The 21448-nt window shown below is 40.1% G+C and overlaps 1 protein-coding gene across 1 annotated transcript in view; it reads right to left on the bottom strand.

The window, feature by feature from the left end:
* The window catches only part of abat (4-aminobutyrate aminotransferase), a 36480-nt gene extending 17428 nt beyond the window's left edge, over positions 1 to 19052 (bottom strand). The window contains exons 1-6 of the mRNA XM_012880923.3: positions 18922 to 19052; positions 18306 to 18360; positions 13185 to 13240; positions 6775 to 6920; positions 312 to 409; positions 193 to 222 (exon numbers count right to left, since the gene is read on the bottom strand). Coding sequence (XP_012736377.2) covers positions 193 to 222; positions 312 to 409; positions 6775 to 6844 — 198 coding nt within the window. The 5' untranslated portion in view covers positions 6845 to 6920; positions 13185 to 13240; positions 18306 to 18360; positions 18922 to 19052. The remainder of the gene's footprint in view (positions 1 to 192; positions 223 to 311; positions 410 to 6774; positions 6921 to 13184; positions 13241 to 18305; positions 18361 to 18921) is intronic.
* Between the last annotated feature and the right edge of the window lie 2396 nt (positions 19053 to 21448).

Here is a 21448-nt window from a genome sequence, read left to right as displayed (position 1 = left end):
ATTTCATCTGACCTCATACAAACCGTTGTGCTGTCTAGCATGCATAAAGCAGAACCATGAACTGTAGACAATTTGAAGGGAAGAAAACTAAAACTCAGATGAGATCCAGAACACAATAATAAAATTAGAACTAATTAAACTCCTTTCTAGTGCAGTATTTTAGAACTGTCTCACACACACACACACACTGACCTGAATGTCTCCCAGTTGTTTTGTCAGCTCCTAAAATAGAGGGAAAAAAGTTTAAAATGCTCCATATGACTAGAGAGATGCGTGAGTGCTTTGCGTTTGCATGTGTAAGGCTGTGTTACTTGTGATCGTGGCCCAGGGACTGTAGTTTTCATTAAGGGCCCGTCATAGTCGTAGTCCACCTGCGTCTTTGCTGCTGCCTTACTGACATACCTGCACCCTGATCAAAACACATTAATTATGAATGAATGAGCAAATACACCAACAGACAACCTGACAGGATGGAAGTTATTTGGCGCACGGCAACAACAGTAATATAGATTGTTGGGACCCTCAAATGATTAAAACATACAACTGTGAATTGCCTGGCATCTATCAGGCGTGCAGAGAGCAGGCTGATTCTCTGTCTGCTCCTGCAGTAACGTGACACCGGCAGGCTGACGGTGGCTCTGACGTCACCCACCGATTTGCCTAACAAACATGGTTTTGCTCTATGGGTTTCAGGTAATGATGTGAAGGCACGTAGCATCATCTGGTAGATTAAACATGGTTTTACAAAAACTGTTTCCATCAAAAGACATTTTCATTCTAAAAGCAAAAACTGATGGGATTCCTTCAAAGAGGTCCTCTGTAACACAGAGAGAGGTGGGCTGTGTGCTATAGAGTATAAACCCAACATAATCTTGCACAGGGAGAACATGAGAACAAACTCCATGCAGAAAAACCCCAGGTTGAACCTGAGATTCCAAACCAGGACCTTCTTGCTGCAAGGCAACAGTGCTACCAACACATGCACTGTGCAACCCATCACAAATAATAGAAAAACATTCAAGTTTGTGCTTGCAATGTGACTAAATGTGAAACGGTTGAAGGGGAATGAATACTTTAAGGCACTGTATCAAACGTGTGTGTCTCTCCTGCCACACATGCAAACTAAGCAGAGCGTAAAGTCAACACGGTTAGTCTCAACCTGTTTGCTGACCTACATCTGATGTATTATAATACACACTGAGCAATAAGGTAGAGCTAAGAATGTTGCTCTTCCAATCTCTAACAACCCTGTTGCTGCAACTGATGGTTGCAGAAAAGGATCATAAAACTCCTGGATTGACTGGTTTCTGAACCAGAGCGATGGAGTGGGCTCAGAGAGACCTCCCTTACATGTGAAAAACATCTCCTCCCTCTTTGATCAGAACTGGTCTGACAGCACTAACTAACTTTACTAAGTGAGACAAAAGGGTTTTGTTTACCAAATCTGAGACGACAACCGCATGATGACCCAAATTATTAAGGTGCTAACGGTTGTTTGGACCAATAAGTACCCTATCCCTTCTGTTACAGCTGGAGCTAATCCCTGAAGCACAACACAGAAATGGCTTATCACCATTAAATGCTTTAAATTTCTGTTTTAAATGCATGACAAAACTTTAAGGTAACATCGAATAATGTCCTTCCACTGTGTCAAAATACAAACATCTGACAAAAACACAACCCAGCGTTAAAGAGCTGTATTTGTTGATAATAAAGCTGCAGGATATAGTACTAATTTATTGTTACTGTAAAATCACTGCAGATGCAGACATTGTAGTCAAGCTCTCTGTGCCATAAACCTATTTGGTGACACTTTTTTACAGTATAAGAGCGCTTTAGAAAGTAAAGAGATGGTAAAATCCTCAAGGAGTTAAAGCTAAGATGCAGAGGTCAGCCAGAAGCAACTTTTTCCAATGAAACCTTGTTGCTGGGATGGAAATGTCACCTGTATCTTTCCTCCAGTTGTTGAACAGAGGAGTCATTATCTGAGGTCTATATTTACCATATACCTGGGGCAAATCTAGCCCCAGGTATATCAGAACTAAAGAATATGCCTTCACCAGGTGTGGAGCCAGTGCCACATTACAGAGGGGGCAGGCATTTGTAGTGTGGGCACACATAGCTTTTTGGCTATTTCACTTGTTAACAATTCACATTGCGGAACTGGGTTCTCATTTAAAAAAAAGCTTGCACAAAATGTGGCCTGAAACATGCATATGTCACTTTCCATGCAAAAATTGGAATCTATAAAAAAAATTAAAAAAAAATTAAATAAAAAATGGAGATAGGGAAATTGGCGACGCAGATGGTAAAGTGGTGAATTGCAGTCTAACTGCACACAACTATACAGAACGACCTTTCAAATAAACAAGTGTCCATAACTTAAACCATATCTTAAATCTTGAAAGTCCACAGAACATTATATCAGGGTTTTCTACCATCACATCTCCCAATGATCACAAGGGTGACGTGTTACAGAGATTAACAGATTATTGTGACAAGGTGCGAGGCAATTACTTAAACTGCTGCAAACTGTCAAATCCACTCGCGTGTAATGCTGCTCGGTGGATGCATTGGCACGGTTGCAAGACATTGTGGGGGAGAACTAGAAGGAAACACGGCTTCAGGAATCAAATATTTCTTGACCAATGATGATGAATGGCCAAAATGTTGCTTAAGAATCCGAGCATTGCATTCAGCTGTAACCTGCAGAAGAGACTGGTTCATAGTTCAGCTAGTTCATACAACTAATTGATATCTGAGAAAGGTAAGACTTCGTTCTGTGGACATGATGGTGGCACAGCGGTAGAGCATGCAACCCATGTTCAGAGGCCTCAGTCCCAGACACGACTCTCCCAGGTTTGAGTCCTGACCCGTGGACCTTTCCCACATATCGTCCCACATGTCGTACCTCAGCCTCTCAACCTCATCTCCTGTCAGCTTATGGTAAGAAATGGCATTTATGGACTTAGTAGAAAAACTAGTCCATTTATTTGTTAGTTCGAGGATGGACTATTATATTTTTTTACAATTAGGAAGTCCACAAAATGCATCTATCCTAGATTAAGCTAATTAATGAAGAACTGCGATTACCCTTTTACTTTTCTCTAAAATAGAAAGTACTCTCGGATCAGTTCATCTGTGTTCTTTTATGTGCATGCTATGTCTTCTCAGATGGCCACATGAATGCTTGGTAAGAGGGATAGTTGCAAAGTGAAAAAAAAAAAAGTAAAAAAAAAAAAAAATACAAGCGGCTGTCCTCTGTGGCTCTACGCTCTTTCAGGAGGAGTGTACGCTGCAAGTCAAAGACTCGATGCAACCTGCTGGTTTCCTTAGGTAGAAAACTCTGAACCAACCTGTGTGGATCATTTGATAGACTTGACTTTGTAAAGTGCCTTGAGATGACATGTGTTGTGAATTGTGGCTATAAAAACAAACAGAATTGAATTGAATTCATATCCAAGAGCCACATCTCAGTGTAGCAGGACAAACTTTGCTTCTTGTAATCTGTTTATTTTTCAGCTGAGTTGGAAATTGCTCACAGGAGCAAAGGGACGCGGTTTAAACCATCTGAGTCTTTTACCGCAGAAGTTGATTCAGCTGGGTATTATTCTGGTTCAGTATGCTGGACTTCAGCACAGCTGGCCAATGATAAGCGTGAAGAGGAGGACCTTTGACATATGGCTCCGTCACTGAGCTCTGACAAGCACATTTTGATAAGCACATCCTGAGGTCAGTCAAACATTCACACAGATTATGCAATGCTTCTCTTGTTGTGTCTGAAAAAACATTACAGGTCCAAACCGGAAGTTTAGTGTTGATTTCTCTGAAAACAATTCAAGTGACTAAAATCTCACACATACATCTGTGTATGTGGTTTTTAAATGGTAAAAGGACTGAATTTATGTAGAGCTTTTCTAGTCATACCTCAAAACACTTTACACTACAGTCAGATTCAACCAGTCATGCACACATTCATACACTGATGCATAGATCGGTGGGCAACTTGGGGTTAATTGCCTTGCCCAAAGGCACATTGACATGTGACTGAGGGGAAACTGGAACCAAACCCAGAACTTTGGGATAGCAAAACGACTACTCTCCCCACTGAGCATAAAAGAGAGGCACAAGAAGACTTATTAGGAAGTTATTAGGAAACCTTTGTCTTTGTTTTATATGAAAACTGTTCAACTTTAAAACCTACGTATAGTCCAAAGACAATTTGTGGTAGGAAAATATTGTTTAAATAGCACCCTTCATACATAAAAATACCAAATGCTTCAGAAAATGCTAAATAAACTAAAAATAAATGATCCAAACAAATTTGAAGTAAGAATGTCTATAGAAAAAAAAGCATGCTGGTTCAATAGTCTGGACAGAACCATCTTTTTGAGTTTTACAGCCAGACATTTTTACTCAAAGTAGATTTTGTTTACACTACTTTACCGGAAAAAAAAAACAGCCACAGAGTGGTGCACAATAAAAGTATTAATTTGACTGAAAAATAAATATATAGTATACAAATAATTGTTTAATAAATTTTGACAGGTCAAAAATATAGACATATTTATTTAAGTCTAGAAAAGCAAAACGAAAGCGATCGAAAATTTGGCTTCATTTTAAGGAAGAGAAAGATGGCAACAAGGCGCTTTGCAATCATTGCGAAATGGCATTTACATCCGCGGGAGGAATTACACCCAACATGCAGAAACACCGGCGCACACAACTTGGCATACATTTTAATGAATGCCATGTTTTTAATGCCTTCCGGACAGAAGCTAAAATTACGACCAGCATGGAATGCAACTCTGGTGGTAAGTAGCTAGTTTTACATCACTGGCAGTGTTTAATGTGGTTCCTAGTAAATCATATGCCATTTCTGGAAATAAACCAATTTCCTACCTCTCTTTGGGGTTATTAAGGGAGTGTGCCTTTCTCGTTAATCCAGCCCTTCACTGCTAGCATGTTTAATTAGAACTACTGGTAGCTGGAATTCTTACATGATTCTAGCTATTGCAATGGATATAACGAAACATGCTACGAAGTTGCTCAGCAGTTCAGGGAGCGAGAGAAAGGTGACGCTCATTTATTAAAATCAGGGGAGCATCATTTCAAAGTCGATGCTCATCATCAAACTGTTTGTTCTCCTTTTTTCCCCAAATTGGAAATGATAAGAGAATCGACGCGAGAATCGATAAGGAATTGAATCGTTTAACAGAATCAATAAGGGAATCGGAATCGTGAAAATCTTATCAATTCCCAACCCTAGTTATCGGTGGAAATGTAGTCCTACCAACTGTAGCTACCAGAGCCCCTCAGAAAGACGGACATTAGATCAGTAGAAACTGACCAGTGATTTAGACACACACTAACACTTCTGTTTGACAGGTTTGAAAGGTCATTTCTAAACAGTTACAGAGATTCCTAACAAACTATGAAGACTATTAATGTTAATTAATACGGTGGATGGACTGTCAAAAGCTGCTGAAAGGTCTAACAAGACTATAACAGGAAATTCCTTGGCATAGGCACGTTAACCAAAGCAGTTAGTTACCAAGAACACCAGCTCTAAGGTATCTAGCGGGGTTCTTGAGAATATGATCAACAATAGCATGTTGAAAGGGGATGGGGACCACTGTTCCCCCGAAGCTGTGTGCATTGCGCAATCGAGTACTGCATCTGGAGTCAGCGCGCACAGCAAAGCTATGCAGCGCAGAAAATACGCTTTACACTACAATCAGTCATTCACCCATTCACGCACACATTCCCACCCTGACGGTGGTGAGCTACATTGTAGCCACAGCTGCCCTCTAACACACTGACAGAAGCACAGAATCACATGCTTGTGTTAAATCTCATTGCACAAAATGCAAATAATTTAATTGTAATAACTCTGAAAGATCTACATGTCTCTCAGTTCCTTCTTAGCAGAAGCCCTACTCTGACATAAAACAGACAGTACAGCTCACTAAAAGAATTCAAGATTTTTCTCTTTCTCATGTAATCGGGTTAAATCAGTTGTATCTAAACTAAGTAATCTAAAAAGAAAGTATTGCTGTAATTTGATTATTTTAGTAAGCCATGTAACTTGTTATAATTTCAGGTATTGGACAGACGTAATGTAGCCTCAGTGTGCACATATGATGTTACTCACAGAGGTCCAGTGAATGCTTAGACACATGAAAAATAGAAAAATAGACAATCTCTCTCCTTTTGGAGGTTAATATTTTCTAATTCTTCGCGATCTAAGATTGTCATATGCTCCCCCCTCCCCCAGATTGAAAGAGTTTGATAATTATCATAATATTGTTTCAAATCAACGGCCCGATTTCTAAGCAACCTTTTTAATACAAACTGGAAAAACAAATTCAAATAAACAAGATCAATAACTGATGAGATCTGTTTCTTAAAAATAAACACCATTCCCCAAGCATTATAGGATAATTATGGAATTAAACCATAATACTATATAATATTATAAAATTATGTATTCTTAAAAGACAAAATTGTGGTAAAGACCAAAGTGATTAAACAAAGGAAACACATTGGAAAAATTCAAGCAATTTTAGAAATATATCTATAAATGTGCAATCATGTTTAAGTGTAATAACTGAAATGTACACAATTCATATGTATATTTTATTGATTTAGTTTACATTGTAAATAGCTTTGCAGAGCCCTGTAGATATACAATTTTGTATTTTTTTTGCCATCATTTTAATTTTGTCTAGGTAAAAAAAAAAAAGCACAAATTAGAATAAAAGTTGGATTTACCTGCAGAGCTCAGCCATACGTTCTTGTGCAAGCAGAGAGCAACCTGACGACTGATCAAGGAGCTCGCCATGACCAAACAGCCAAACCAGGAGGATGTGAGGGAGAGCGGCAGACACTGCTCTCAGAGACCGATTTCACCCAGCCACCTGCAGACAAACAGAGATGGGAAATAATGATGAAAATCAAGCGCTGAAGAGTTGAGTCAGGGAAGAGAGGGAGCAAGCAGACGGAGAGAAATGAGAAGTGACAGCGCTCTCTGATTTGCTGCTGGGCTGGCTGAGAAAAATGACCAGCCGTTATGAACTCCACAACCAGCCCAGACCCCGATTATAACAGCGAGAACATCTAGCCACAAGTTAATGTGTCACATTTTTACAACATGAGTCATCCATCAACTACCAAACAAACTAATATTTACTTCCTGCTGATCAAACAGCTGGCAGGGGAGAATTAATCACAGTTCCTGACAATTGGTTGGAATATAAGAAGAAATATACTTAAAGCCTGAGCCGTTTAAGCTTTGTGGGGCCCTACTGTTTAAGGACTACAACTACAACAACTGTGAGAGTACCTAAGAGCTGCACCCAGATTTCCACAACAACAACAGAACCGGAACATCCAACCTCTGTTCTGCTTTGTCCATATACAGGATTTGTAAGAGTTGAGGAGCGGCACGGCTTTCTGCTCCTTCTCCTCACTCTTCATCTCTTATGTAATGCAGGCTGCAGGAACAGGAAAAATCCAGTTATCTGCCTTCAACATGAAACCCCGGCCCTTCAGAGCCGCGTGTGCGCACACATGCACAGAGAGCACATACCAAAAAAAAAAAAAAAAAGACGCATCCATGCACACCCAGACGGTCTCTTGGCAACAACTCATGAACTGGATCAAACTGGTTTAGGTTGAGAGAGTTACACAAGACTGCCTCCATGAGCCTGGGAGGGGTGGGGTGTGCAACAGAAGGGGGCGCAAGACAAAGTGATGGAGGGGGTGAGAGGAGGCGGAGGGTTTGAACCGTTGGAAGCTAAAATCTGTGGAGACCAGTGGTTCAAAACCCCAAACACATGCTAGGAGAAGTTTGGATCTTGATGAAACGCGTGAGATCCTGTGCTCATTTACCTGTGACCATGAAGAGATTTGGGTTACCAGCTCCGTCCCATTTCTGGTTCACATTGTGCTTCTCTTCTTTATTTCATACTGCGTGAAAGTCTCTGCTGTCTGCACGTAGATTTCAGTGCAAGAATTTGGTTTGAACTGCAGGAACCTCATTCAGGAACCAGACTGCTTGAACTATTTTTACCTCCTTCTGTTTCCAGTACATCTATCAGATTAAACATTGCTCAGCACAGTAGAAATTTACCCCAGATAATTAATCTTTAGCTCTTTGACGCCAATATTTTTTCCTGCTTTGTGCCATTTTGACATTTAGTTTTGGAGGCATTTTATCTCATCTCCGAGTTTTGCTATGTCTCCCAAGCAGCAGTGGAGGAGTGACCTTCAACATCAGCAGACAATTTACCTTAACAGTACAGTTTTGTGGGCGTGCTCGTGGCCTAGCGGGTAGCGCGACCCATGTTTGGAGGCCTTAGTACTTGACGCAGTCGACCCGGGTTCGAATCCGACCCGCGGTCCTTTGCCGCATGTCTCTCCCCCCTTCTTCCACCCCCTTCCTGTCAGTCTACTGTGAATAAAAGCGAGCCACTAGAGCCTTAAAAAAAAAAAAAAAAAAAGGAGTACAGTTTTGCATCGGAGTAAAATCGAGGGGTCAGGGAAAAAAAACACTCAAAATGCACCATATGTGTTCCTTACAAAATAACCATGCTATTGACTTAGCCATTACAGTACAGGGAAAAAAGTTGGATTTTGTTTGGTCATGTTGTGCCAGTTCAAACGTGACAGAAAGCGGTAACGGACTACGTTACCCATGATGCAATGTGGTCAAAATGGCCACCAACTCCCATCACGCAACACGGCAAGATGGCCGCCGATCAAGATAAGGTTGCTATAGTGATGGCTATAAAAGCCGATCACACACGATGAGCTTCCTTCTTCCCTGGCTTTTAGCCAACCCGAGAAGACACGCACAGCTGATTCCCACGCCACGTGTTCGATTGCTCGCTGGACCGAGATTTTTCGACGCAACGGTTATTCCCTGCTTTATAACAGGAGGTCGACTTAAATAAGTACTTTTAAATTCCCTCTGATCAAAAGACTGAGAGACGCCGCATCTCCCACTGATCGAAGAGGACCCCGCTTTTGTCTGGCCAACAAAGCGACTGTTGAACCCGGAGGAAGAAACGAAGCAGCTTCTTCCCCGTCCCGCTGCAGCCTGTGGACAACTGCGCTCGTCGAAGCGCGTCCAGAAAGCCACACTCGGAGCGTTCCGGACCAGCCCCGAGGCAACTCAAAGTAACGGGGTTTTTCCCCTTTCATTTCTGTTTCACCAACAGGGTGTTTAGAAGTGCCTGGGCAGGCGGTAGAACTTTGTAGGTGTTGGTTAATGCTTTTATTCCACGACGAAGTTGGAATTATTTTACTGAACATTTTCTTTGTATGTGCATGCATTTTACAATTGATTTGCTGTGTTGATTTGTGATCCATCAAGAACCCCGCCGTGGGTTACCGCTTTATTTCTCTTCATCTTTTTCCCTGCTTTCCCCCCCTCTCTCTTTTCGCGTCTTCTTATCAATTTAATCTTTTGTCCGAGCTCAAGTCGCGGGCTTTGCTTTAAACTCCCAGTTAGCTGCGCCCTCTCTAAGCGAGGCATTATCCTATCAGCGTAAGCGTGGTTACGTTATTAGGACCTCCCCTCATACGTCATCGTAGCAGCCATCTTGGGAGGGTCACGTGTATCTGGACTGTAGGTAGCTTAGCTGAACTAGCTTTGTGTAAGACATCAAAGCGTCCAGTGAGATTCCCGAAGCTGTTCTGTCTATCAATGCTGATACGTGAAATGCCGGTGTTTCGAGGGCGGTGTTAAACAACTTTGAGTTAAGTTAAGATCTGCTAACCGCTCATTTTAATCCATTGTTTATTTTGTTTTGTTCTTTATTTCCACATATATATTTTGCATGTTTTAGTTTAGTAATGAGTAAGAATTCCAAAGTTGTTTGAATCAGAGAATTACTGTAACAGGGAATTGCTTTTGGTTCAATAAAACCAACCACTGCGGAATAGACATTGTTTTGTGTTCAGTCCAATTCACAGTTACATGGTTATTCAGAAATCAGAGCTAACCTCCTTTGGAGTTAACATCTGACATTAATACAGAGACAATATCATTGGATGGTGATAAGGAATAAGGATTTAAACTCTAATTGCAGTTACATTGGGGTTCTCACAGCCTGCTGGATAAACCTGGTCGGTTAACAGTCCGACCTGATCATTTATTCCAGCATAAATGAGTTCATAACAGCAAGTTAACTAATGCATTAGTGGTATAAATACTTATAAGCTTATAGCTAACATCACCACCATTTGAACTATATTTGTTATAGCGGAATTTTGAGTTGAATGATTTATTATTTAAATTATAATACCAAATTATAATTAATAATAATAATAAGCATATTCAACCAGCTTATGGCATAGCAGTCATCACACAATAAGAATTGTTAAAGCAAATTTCCTAACAAAACATTAGGTTGCCAAAAACGATGATGGGGAAAGAAGCATTAATTTTAGTAGACAAAAACCAGTCTGAATGGGCCAAAACATTTAATAAAAAGCTCAGCTGGTCTTCTCCGCCTCCCAAAATAAGGACAATATAGCTTGAAATGAAAATCAACACATTATAATGCCATTTACTCTGTTGCTCTACATTTGCTGCAGTGCTCAGATTTATAATCCAACTGTATGACCCAGTTTGTACCACACTCCATCTGTCACTAGAACAATATGGTGCAAAGAGAATTCCCAATGACTGCAATGTGTCCTGTGGCAGTAAAAACAAGTGAAAATCATTAGCCCACCGTTGGGCCCTTGAGCCAATAGGGGTCAATAGGTTTTAGCCGAGGCTGACTGTTAAGGGGTTAACTAGTGCTATTTGTGGAGCATGGCAGTGGTAGAATCACAATGCTGTTTGACTGGTCAGATTTAACGATGTGCACGCTTACTGACAGAAAAATATATTGCAATTATTAAATTCTTTATTACTGTATTATATCTCACCTAAACATTTTCATCTTTTCGAGGCCGCTGGACCCCAAATTCAGGTTATAATGGGCCAGAAGCAGAATCCATCCTGGTCATGTGACCATTCCATATTAATGATATGAGTGAGTCAATACATTCCCATTTCTGACCAATTTTGAAGCCATACAATAACAAGGAATGCTAATTATTGATGGTGGGTGAAAGGTGCACCACTACACCGACAGCAGTCATTTTATGTGTTCACCTTAAAGAAAAAGTAACAAAGATCCACAGATTAGAAGTAGCTTTCTATTGTAAACGTTGTCCTTTTCAGTGACTGGCTGCATATCACGCAAGTAAAAAAAAAGAAAAGAAAAAAAAAACAGTCCGTTATTACAGCAATTGTTTCAGCCAGGCAAATGACTGAGACAACTAGGTAGGTTTTATTATCAAGAACAAACAAGTTCTGAGTGTTTTAATCTTATCTTTCCATGACTTGGTGCTCCTCGTCTTTGCTGATAACAATCCTTATCTTTTTACACCAGACAATGCATGGGGATTGTTCAAAAGTGCACAGATCAGCAAATATTAGCTATGGATAGTAATATTAGGTTGTATAAGTACAGTAAATTAAAACACACACACACAAGTCCTCTGTTTTCCTTTTTTGTTACATTTAAATATTTCAGATCATCAAACGAATTTTAATATAAGATAAAAATAACTTGGGTAAATACAAAATGTAGTTCTATGATTTTTTTAAAAAAACTAAGGGAATAAAACCAACCAGGCCCTGAATAACTACATTTCATGAGTCACACCCAGGCCTGATTAATGTCATACCTGTAGAATCCAGAAATCACTCGAATAGAACCTGTAGGACAACATGAAGTAGGCTAAAAGAAAGTTTTAACTGTTTTATCCTTTATTCTTAAATCTAAAAATAAAAGGCTGCAATTTATTTATGTTTTGCAATAGTTTTATGGTGTGTATTTATAAAGCTAAATCCTTCTTTGGAAGAGTTAAAAATGGTTTATGACTATTAGGGAGTGAAATGTTTGCTGATCCCGACATACCGCATAAACAGACTGACAAAAAAAAAACCCTGAATAATAAAACATTGCGGGCCTAACTTGGCTCAGTTTAAGGTCAGAGTTCATGATTCAACAATAAGAATAAGAAGGACAGGGCAGAACCGTCTCCATGTAGCAGCTCCAGGGCCACAAACACTGCCCACCCAAAAGAGATCGGCCCGTCCCACATTCACCAAAACTATCTTGACTGTCCCCAAGACCTTTGGGAAAACATTCTGTGGATTCTGAGGACACAAAAGTGGAACTTTCTGAAAGGGGTGCATCTCTTCATATTTAGTGGAGAGCTAACCCAGTATTTCAGAAAAAGAACATCTAACATGGTGGTAATGGTTTGATTGTCTGGAGCCGCTTTGCTGCTTCTAGACCTGGACGACTTCATCAAGAAACCATAAATTCTGCTCTCAACCAGAAAATCATGAAGGAGGGTGAACAGCCATCGGCTAGAGCATACTTGCATTCTGCAGCAAGACAGTGATCCAAATCACACCATTAGGTTCACTGCTGAAGGGCTCCAAAAGCTCCGATTCCAACCCTAAATGGACTGGTGATGGTTGAAAACCTCCCCATCTGGCTAAGTTTAAACGATTCCACAAAGAAGAGTGGGCCAAAATTCCTTCACAGTGATGTGAAAGACGTCCTGTCGGTTATCACAAATGCCTGATAACAGCTACAGCACAACAATTTTATGATGCTAGTTGTTTTATACTGTAAATTACTTATACTGTAATTTAAATTTACTGTCATTTACAAGCTGTATTCTTGCACAAATGCCCTTTGCACTATCAATTCTGCACATACAAATGGTTTTAAAAATACTCACCTGTACACTGGGACTTCTCCTGCATTGTTTACATTTCAATTGTTCACTTTTAAATCACTGCTGCACCTTATACTGTAATTTAATTTTACTGAAATTTACAAGCTGTATGCAACGAAATTTCTTTCTGTACGCACTCTGTGCATACAAAATAACAAATAAAGTTGTCTAAGTCTAAGTTTTTCAAATAGCACCAGCTTAGTTTTTTTTTCAAGCTTTCTTTTCCTTAAAAATGTAATCCTCATTGAAACTGCTGTTGTATTTACTCAGATTATCTCTGTCTTTATCTCATCAGTTTGATGATCTGATCTGAAAGTACAGTAGTTAATGTTGAGTGGGCGTATTTTCAATTTACAATTACTTACCAGCTGATTAAAGAGGTTCTGGGCAGCCAAACGTCTCAAATGTAGCTGCACAGCACCTGGACACACAAAAACAAACCATAGGCGGCAAATTAATATTGAGGATTTGTCATTTCAGGTAATTACTCAGCAAGCTGAACAAAGAACTAAAACGGCTTGAAATTTTTTTAACTGCGTATACACACTTCTGGTCTATGGTGCATTCAAAGATTCTGGCCTTCAAGTGTTTTTCAACAATTACCATTTATCCAGAAGATAACATCAAAACAGTTTAGCACAACACACATGGGTAGACATTTTTCTTTCCTAATTCCACAACTTGTCTTTTTTTTTATAGCAGTGTGGCAAAAAAAAAGAAAAAATCTAAATAGCTATTCAGCTGTGGAAATTATGCTGCTCTACTTTGCTCTGTACAATACCCCCGAAATGCTCTACAGCACTGATTTTAATTCAGTCCTGCCTTGCATAATAATCAGAAGAATGACGAACCTAAAGTTGGCTCCTTAAAACGCTAAAAATGTTGGCACATTTCACTGATGCCTGCTAGTCTGTTGGATGTATGTCAGGCTGCGTATTGGGCCTGGTCAGCATATTTTAGAAACACACTTTCAATGCTTGTTATCCAAACATCAAAAATGATCTAAATCAGCCAATCTTTTCTGTAATGCAACCTCTTCTCATGCCACTCTCCAGCCCATGTATCACTGTTTGGACATCTGCACTGTAGAAATCTAGCTCCAGTTTAATTTAAAAATGCTTAATTATATCTGGCTAGGTTCACTCAGTAATGGAGCAGAGCCTGGGAAGGTGAGGGAAGCACAGATCCAAAGCAGCTGCAAGAGAAAACCTGTTTTGATTGTGTTTGTATTATTTCAATAATCAAATTGCAGCTAAGCAGCCTCCACAACTACCTCAGGAGAAAACAATTACACATCCTAACCAATAGGTGGTGCTAGAATTAAGCATTGTTACTTTAATAATTAAAGTTTAATTCCAGACCTAAGTCTACCAAAATATTCATTTGTTTACCCAGTAAATATTTGGAATTAATGATGCGTTTTAGCTTTAGCTAGCTAAGAGGTTGACTGTTCATATCTAACCATAGTAAGAGAACCCAGGATGAAATTCCTGTCCTCACTTTGAAACAACTCTTGTGGGGACTTGAACTTTGAAGTTTATGTCACCAGAACAGTTAAATGGATTCTCATGAAATCTGTCGCCCAGATTCAGGATCTACATATCCAGTCTGGCTAAAACATTCATGTAACTGGCTCTGCTTTTTTGAAAGTTTTGAAATTAAAAATATTGTGAAGAAACATTTCTTAACTGAAACTAAAAGTTGTCTCCATATATATAATAATTATTTCTTTATTGCATGTTTTTCATTTTCCCATACATTTTTTAAATGTCTTGATAATCACCATAAGATTGAGTTTTTCTAGTTCGTCTTTGTCAGTGCTCAGTCCTCAGGAACAACTTTCTGAATTATTAGTTTTAATAAGCCTCCACATTTGATCATGTCCTCCTTTATGTTCCGTACGTTAGCCGCCTACTGGGACTCTGTTCTTAGAGATCATGGTTACATAATGCTCCTCGCTGGGTCAGAGTGGTCTCAAAAAAGGGTTTTCATTCATAACTCTTGCAGAACATTCGTCAGTCAGTTTTAATGGAGCAACAGCTGGATCATCTCAAAATGCTTTTGCTTAAACAGTTTCTATTTAATGTTATATTCAAAGGCTCTGTAATATTGATAAAAGTCAGGGGTGTTCTTAGGAGTCTTTTTTTGTATGGCCTTCCTGAATTTTTTTTAATTTTATTGTGCATAAAGGATTGGTTATTTCCAATAAGTTTTCACTGAGGTGTTATAAACACTCTGACATTTCACTCATATCCCGTAGTGATATTTACGCTTTTTTGGGTATCATGCGACCACCGTTGACTGCCACTTGTGTTCTCACTCATTGCTATTCCAAGTCAGGAAGTGCCAACCTGTCACCATGGCAACGTTCCAGGCAAAAAAAAGCCAGGGATTGCATAAGCTTTCTTGTTTACAAAAGAAAAACTAAACATCGGTCCAACTGGAGCGTTCTTAGCACCGCATTTTATATAATCAGCAAATGTACTCTGTGGAACAGCACCGGCGTTTTCAATTTAAAACCTTATAGGAACATTTCCAGGGGCTTCACTTTCTCCTATAGAACCAGGGCAGGCCACCGGCTGCATCAGCAGGAAACGTTTAGTCCTCATGCCTGTAACGCTGTCACTCTGCACAGCGTGGGACCGAAGTTCATGCCGAAACCAAACCAAACTGGTTTACTAAACGAAAAGCCGCTCTATTGTTTTTATGGACTCCAAATACACATCGATAATATGATTAAACACAGATCTCCAAACCCATTTTTGTTGTTGGAGGAACAGGTCTGAGCTACATCCACCCTCAGTTCCGTCTTTAACTGGCTGGCACAAATTTCCAGTTTTTCTTTGAGGTCCAACCGGCTGGATGGTTTCTCATTTCTGTAAACCTCATTTTAATCTATAATTAAATAAATCACAAGATTCACCATGAATCTAATCACAAAAAAAGAAGAGGTGTATTTCAGGCTTTATGCATTGAATAAACTGTAAATATAAACGTCTGTATTGGAGCAGCCAGTCACCGTTCTGGTATGAGTCAATGAAGGTGTGAGACTGAGGCATTTCTTGGCACAGCCTAAGCAACAAGATGAACTTCTGTCAGTAGTTATAACTTTGCTTTTAATGAACAGATGTACTTTCATTTATCTCTAGCTGATAGGAGTTTTGCAGTACCAGCCTCAATGACTTGAAAACGAGATTATAGGCCCTTCATAAACATTCTTGATGATGAAGCTTAGTTAAAACTGGTCTGTTCCAGTCTAAAGTGGCCTGCCCTTGATGAGCTGAAATTGCATTGACAAGGAAACTGTTGCATAATCCCAGCAGCAGCATGTTGTTATTGAACTCTACAACTGGAAGACTGCAGCCTCAACTGCCTCGGGATCTGTGTAGGCGTTCAGTCAGTCTGATGTTGGTGACTGAGACACAAATGTCTGGGAAAGTCAAGCATATTAAGAAATGTGGATCTCTAATTGAAGCCTTCTGAACATTTAAACGCCACAAATCGCTGAATAACACAACTGAAATCACTGTAGTTTATTTAGACAACAAAAGGCAGTTGTTTCACGCCACTTGAGTAATTATCTGCAACAAAAAAAATTAAAATCAAAGGTCATGTTTAAACCTAACAAAAGGTTAGATTTCATGTTTCATGAAAGCTTAGATTCAAATAACTTATTAAACAGAAACTGAACCATCTGGACAGAGTGGTTTGCATTCCACTGTCAGGTTTAGATTTCATTTACTTTTTACTGCATGGAGGAACACTGACGTCACCAAAGACAAATCATCAAAATCCCAGTAGAAACATGTTCATTGCTGCTCAGCTATCAGGTCAAGGATTTATTGCTGCAATGTTGTTTTTGCCCCACTGACACTGAGAAGGTTTTCGAGGATTTTTTACGTGCCATTTTAATAAAATGTAAGCAAAAATTAATTTATTTTTTTTTCCTCTTTCATTTCCTTTGACCAAGCTTTTTGGTCACATGAAAATGTATGATTATTTAATTTTTCATTGAAAATGAAAATTAGTATATTTAAAAGTATATTTATCTCAGTAATTCAGTTCAAAAGTTTAAAACTATCCATCCATCCATTTTCTAACACGCTTATCTTGCTTTGAGCATACAAGGACTGCACAGCTATGAAAAGCTGTCCAGTTACCCCATACTCCTGCAGCATCCCCACAAAATGCCTCGGAGAACAGTCGTAAGCCTTCTCCAGATCTACAAAACACATGTAAACTGGAGAAGCATTCTCCCATGATCCCCTCAACAATTCCGCGGGCATAAAGATCTGGTCCACTGTTCCAGGGCCAAGATGAAAGCTGCATTGCTCCTCCTGGAGCCGAGGTTGAACAACCAGTCGAAGCCTTCTGTCCCACACCCCAGAGTAAGCTTTTCCAGGGAGGCAGAGAAGTGTGATCCCTCGATAATTGGAACACACTCTCCAGTCTTCTTTCTTAAAAGTAGGGACCACCACCGTAGTCTGCCACTCCACCAGTGTTAGTCCAGTCCTCCATGCAACATTAAAGAGGCGTGTCAACCATGACAGCCATACAATATCCAGAGACTCAGGCTGAATCTCATCAGCACCTGGTGCCCTCAGAAATAAACACTTAAAATATGAAAAATATTACATCTTAGTAGGGCTGGACGATAATTCAATATCAATATATATTGATCAATAGACGTATATCTATGATAGAAAAAAAAAGGGTCAATAAAAAGTTCAGTAGAATAACAGTTTTTCTTCCTTCGGCATTCTAGCCTATCATGTAGATTAACATTAGTCGCTACATCCTCCTAACCAATCACAAACGCAGACCCAGGAACCAAGCTCCGCCCCTTCAAAGAGTTCAGAGCACACATTTTTTTTCTTTTTAAAACTTGTAGTTTTGGTAAAAAGTTGGTTGAATAAAGGGTTGAGTTTGAATTTAGTGCTTGCGTGTTCTGCAAATAAATAATAAATACGTTGATAAGTAAGTTAACAGCATAAAACAGCCAGAGCAGCACTTAAAACATGTTTTGAATTTGTTGATAATAATCAATATCGATCAATATGATTTATATTTTATCAATATGTTTTTTTTTCCTATATCATCCAGCCCTACATCTTAGTAACTCATGGGTTTAATGTTTTGAATTGAATACCTTAAATAAACTAACATTCTGATGATGGTTCAACGTAGGGATCTGTAGCTGCATCAGCATGAAAGAATGAATGAGGGGGCAGGTAGGACTACAGGTGTGATTCAGGTTTGTTGCTGCAAAACAGGCACCGCTGGGCTTGTGCGCAGGAGACCAAATATTACTCAGGTCTTTCATCTGCATGTTCATCTACCAGCAGATAATGGAAGTTGGCTGATAAAGGAGGCCAGTAGGAAGCGATTATGTAAGCTCTAACATGTCTGGGTGCATTGTTGTGAACCTGCAGTGCCTTCAAGCTCACAGAGATGAGTTGATGCAGTGTTGAGTTGGAATTTCTTACCAGATGGTCTGAGGGTTCTGGACAGCCAGCAGTCCTGAAGGGAACCACACAGGACCTGGAGCCAGAAACACATGCTTATCTAAGACACTTTTTCTTTTTTAAACTGCTGCTTAAAAGAAAAATACTCATTTCTAACAGAGTTGTCTCAAACAGAGGATGGAAGCAGGCAGAATCTAGACTTCAAGCTGTCTGAAAGCCTTGCAACTCTCCTCCTCCCTGAGGGGAAGGAAACTGGAGAATCCGAGCCATGGTTGTTTTGACGCTGTTGCGACATCCAGAAACTTGTTGAGAGAGGCTGCTGTGAAGATACATCGTGTTCCGATGTCAAATCTGGTTTGGACTGGATCCTACCGGCTCCTCCAGCACATTAATATTAATGCGGGCCGGGCCGGGCCGGGCCGGGCCAGGCCGGGCAGGCTGGGACATTGGGGGACATGTCCAACTCACACAGATGTGAAGGGGGAAACGCGCTCGCGCCGTGGACGCCCCAGCCCCACCGCGTGACCAGATGATCTGACAGTTCCTGGGCGCGTGCACAAACATTGACGCCACGCGGCAGAGATCGCGCCTCGTGCCGCTGACAGCGCAGCGCAGCGCAGAGAAGCAGAGTACTTACCGATGGATGAGCGGCAGCAGCAGCAGGACGGCGTGTACCGCTGCAGGACGAGATGTGAATCTGCTCCCCGACCGCCAAACGAGCTCCCTGTGAGGCGAGGGGAGGGGAGGGGCTTGCTCTCCCTGCCTCCGACACCATCTACTCTGGTCTATCTCTCTCTTATCCAACTCCTCTGCAGGACTCAGAGACACCTCCTGAAACTACGGTTGAAATCAGATCATTTCCTACACTGGAAAAGACATGTGGTTATTTATTCTCTGTGTTTGGGATTAAATCAGACTATTTTAGTTGGTAGGTCAATAAGGCATCACATGTCTATTTGCTAAATACCAGAATAATCACAACGTGAATTTCCATTACCATTTTCAGCTTCATAATTTATGCACTAAGATTACAATGCCTTTAAATAATTTCCTCAGATGATGATGATGTCATTGCTTTGGATAGGTTAAGTCACAACATTTGAGTTGAACCGAGACAGCGGATGCATTTAATTCATCATCTCAAACACATCTAGTCCTTTTGTGACGTCACACAAGAACTAAGGTCTTTTCGATGTGTGTGTGTGTATGTGTGTGTGTGTGTGTGGGGGGGGGGGGGGGGGGGGGGGGGGGGGGTTCAAGTTAAGGACCTCCAGAAGTCTGGTTGGTCCATGGGTCCAATAGATGCCTGAAGGTGTCACAACTTCATCTGTTTAAACAATTCTATTCAAGTAAGCCTCATGGGAATGTCCAGCCATCATACCATCTAAGACAGAGAAAGGTTTATAGTCTAGAGGTAAACGTGTTTTGGTGTTTAGTGAGTGGATCAACCTGTAAAAACGCAACCTTTTGCAGCTGGGTTTACGGTGATGAAGGCTGAGGCAGAGTATGGGGGGGGCAGCAAATGTTTTACTTTATTGACCCATTCACACCCTTTCAGTGGACAAACAGTGGCATGTTAGGCCTTCCAACCTGTCACAAAAATCAACCAACCTCTCTGACAAATGACAGCCTTAAATGGTTTCAACTGTCTAAAGGACCAAACCATTATTCCCTCATAGGTGACTGTGAGGGAATAATGTCCATCTTTACACATTTAACAAATACAAATATATATGCTTTACAATTTACTTCCGACAATAACAAGCAACTTCATCACACACACTTTTAATGGTTACTGAATAATAAATCAAAGGTGAAAGTGCAATCTCAAGTAAGGTGCTAGTTAAAGCGCTTTTAATATAGTTCATAAAGTATGCGCAAGTAAAATGGTGCCAGTAACATGAACCTCTTCATTGCACAACCCTAGAAGGTTTGAAGGTTATTGCTGAAGCTGCTAGGAGATTGTCATTATTTGCAGTGAACCAAGTCCTGTATCGATATGGTCTGGACAACCATAAATCATGTGGTCGGTTAAAGCTAATTAAAATGTTTGGCCATATGGCCCTCGGACATTTGAAGGGAAAAGGAGGAAGATTGTAAGCCTAACGGGACAAATCAGAGCATGTGGAAGGATGCCAAAAACATTTGACCCAACTCATGCAGTTTAAAAGACAATTCTACAAATGCTAAGGAAGATATGTAACTTCTGAATCTGGATAAAGTTTTGTTTAAAAATCAAAAACTTTTCTGTGGTACATATCCATTTAAGAAGGATAGATTAATCATGTCTAAAAGGGGAAGTGAATCAAAGGGAACACCTCCTTAAAAAACTGGTTGGGATTGGGTCTAACGTACAAGTTGAAGGTTTGATGAAGCTAAAATTTCAGATAGCTCAGAAAGCTCTACAGTGTCTAAACAGTTCAAACACTGATCAGGTTCTAAAGATTGCACCAACGCTGCCGCACTTACTGAGGATGAGGTAATCATGTTTGGGAGGATGCCAATTATTTTATTTTATAGAATCAATTTTATTTATGAAGAATCCCATAAAGTCATTACTGCTGAGAGCTAAGGGATTGGATGGATCAACAGAGCTCTGAGTCTGTGTAAGTTTGGTAACTGTACTAAAAGAAACCTAGGATTATTTTTTATTCTCCTCCATTAATGAAGAAAAATATGCTGCTCTAACTCTGCGAAGGGTCTTTTTTGCCATTTTCTCTTAAATTTTCTAACATTGTGCTTCAAGAAACGCAGCTCAACTGTAGTATGAAAATGCATGAAGAGTAAAAATAAATAAAATAAGATAAAACAAAAAGGGAAATAAATTAATGTGATGATTATGTGACGTAGTCTGTGTTTGCTGAACCATGTACAAGAAGTAGCTTATTAAGGGATATACAAAGTAACATGATCATTGCCCGAGCCAGAATCAAACACACACATTGCCTCCCAGTCGTATAATCGCCTATGAGCAGGGGAGCAAGAAAGGACTGAATAAAGCTGGGGAAGAAAAAACCCAAAGAACTACTATTTATTATCCTGATATGGAGGAGAGATACCTGAGACCCTAAGACGACCACTTATGCGCGATTATACTATGTTTGACCATGGCATGAAGGCTTTCTTTACGCTGTGTTCTTTGATGTACGGATTGTTAACCCCCC

Source organism: Fundulus heteroclitus, unplaced genomic scaffold, assembly GCF_011125445.2.
Source record: "Fundulus heteroclitus isolate FHET01 unplaced genomic scaffold, MU-UCD_Fhet_4.1 scaffold_170, whole genome shotgun sequence".
Lineage (NCBI taxonomy): Eukaryota > Metazoa > Chordata > Actinopteri > Cyprinodontiformes > Fundulidae > Fundulus > Fundulus heteroclitus.
Note: the sequence above shows the minus strand (reverse complement) of the source record. Positions and strands in the feature narration are given on the sequence as shown.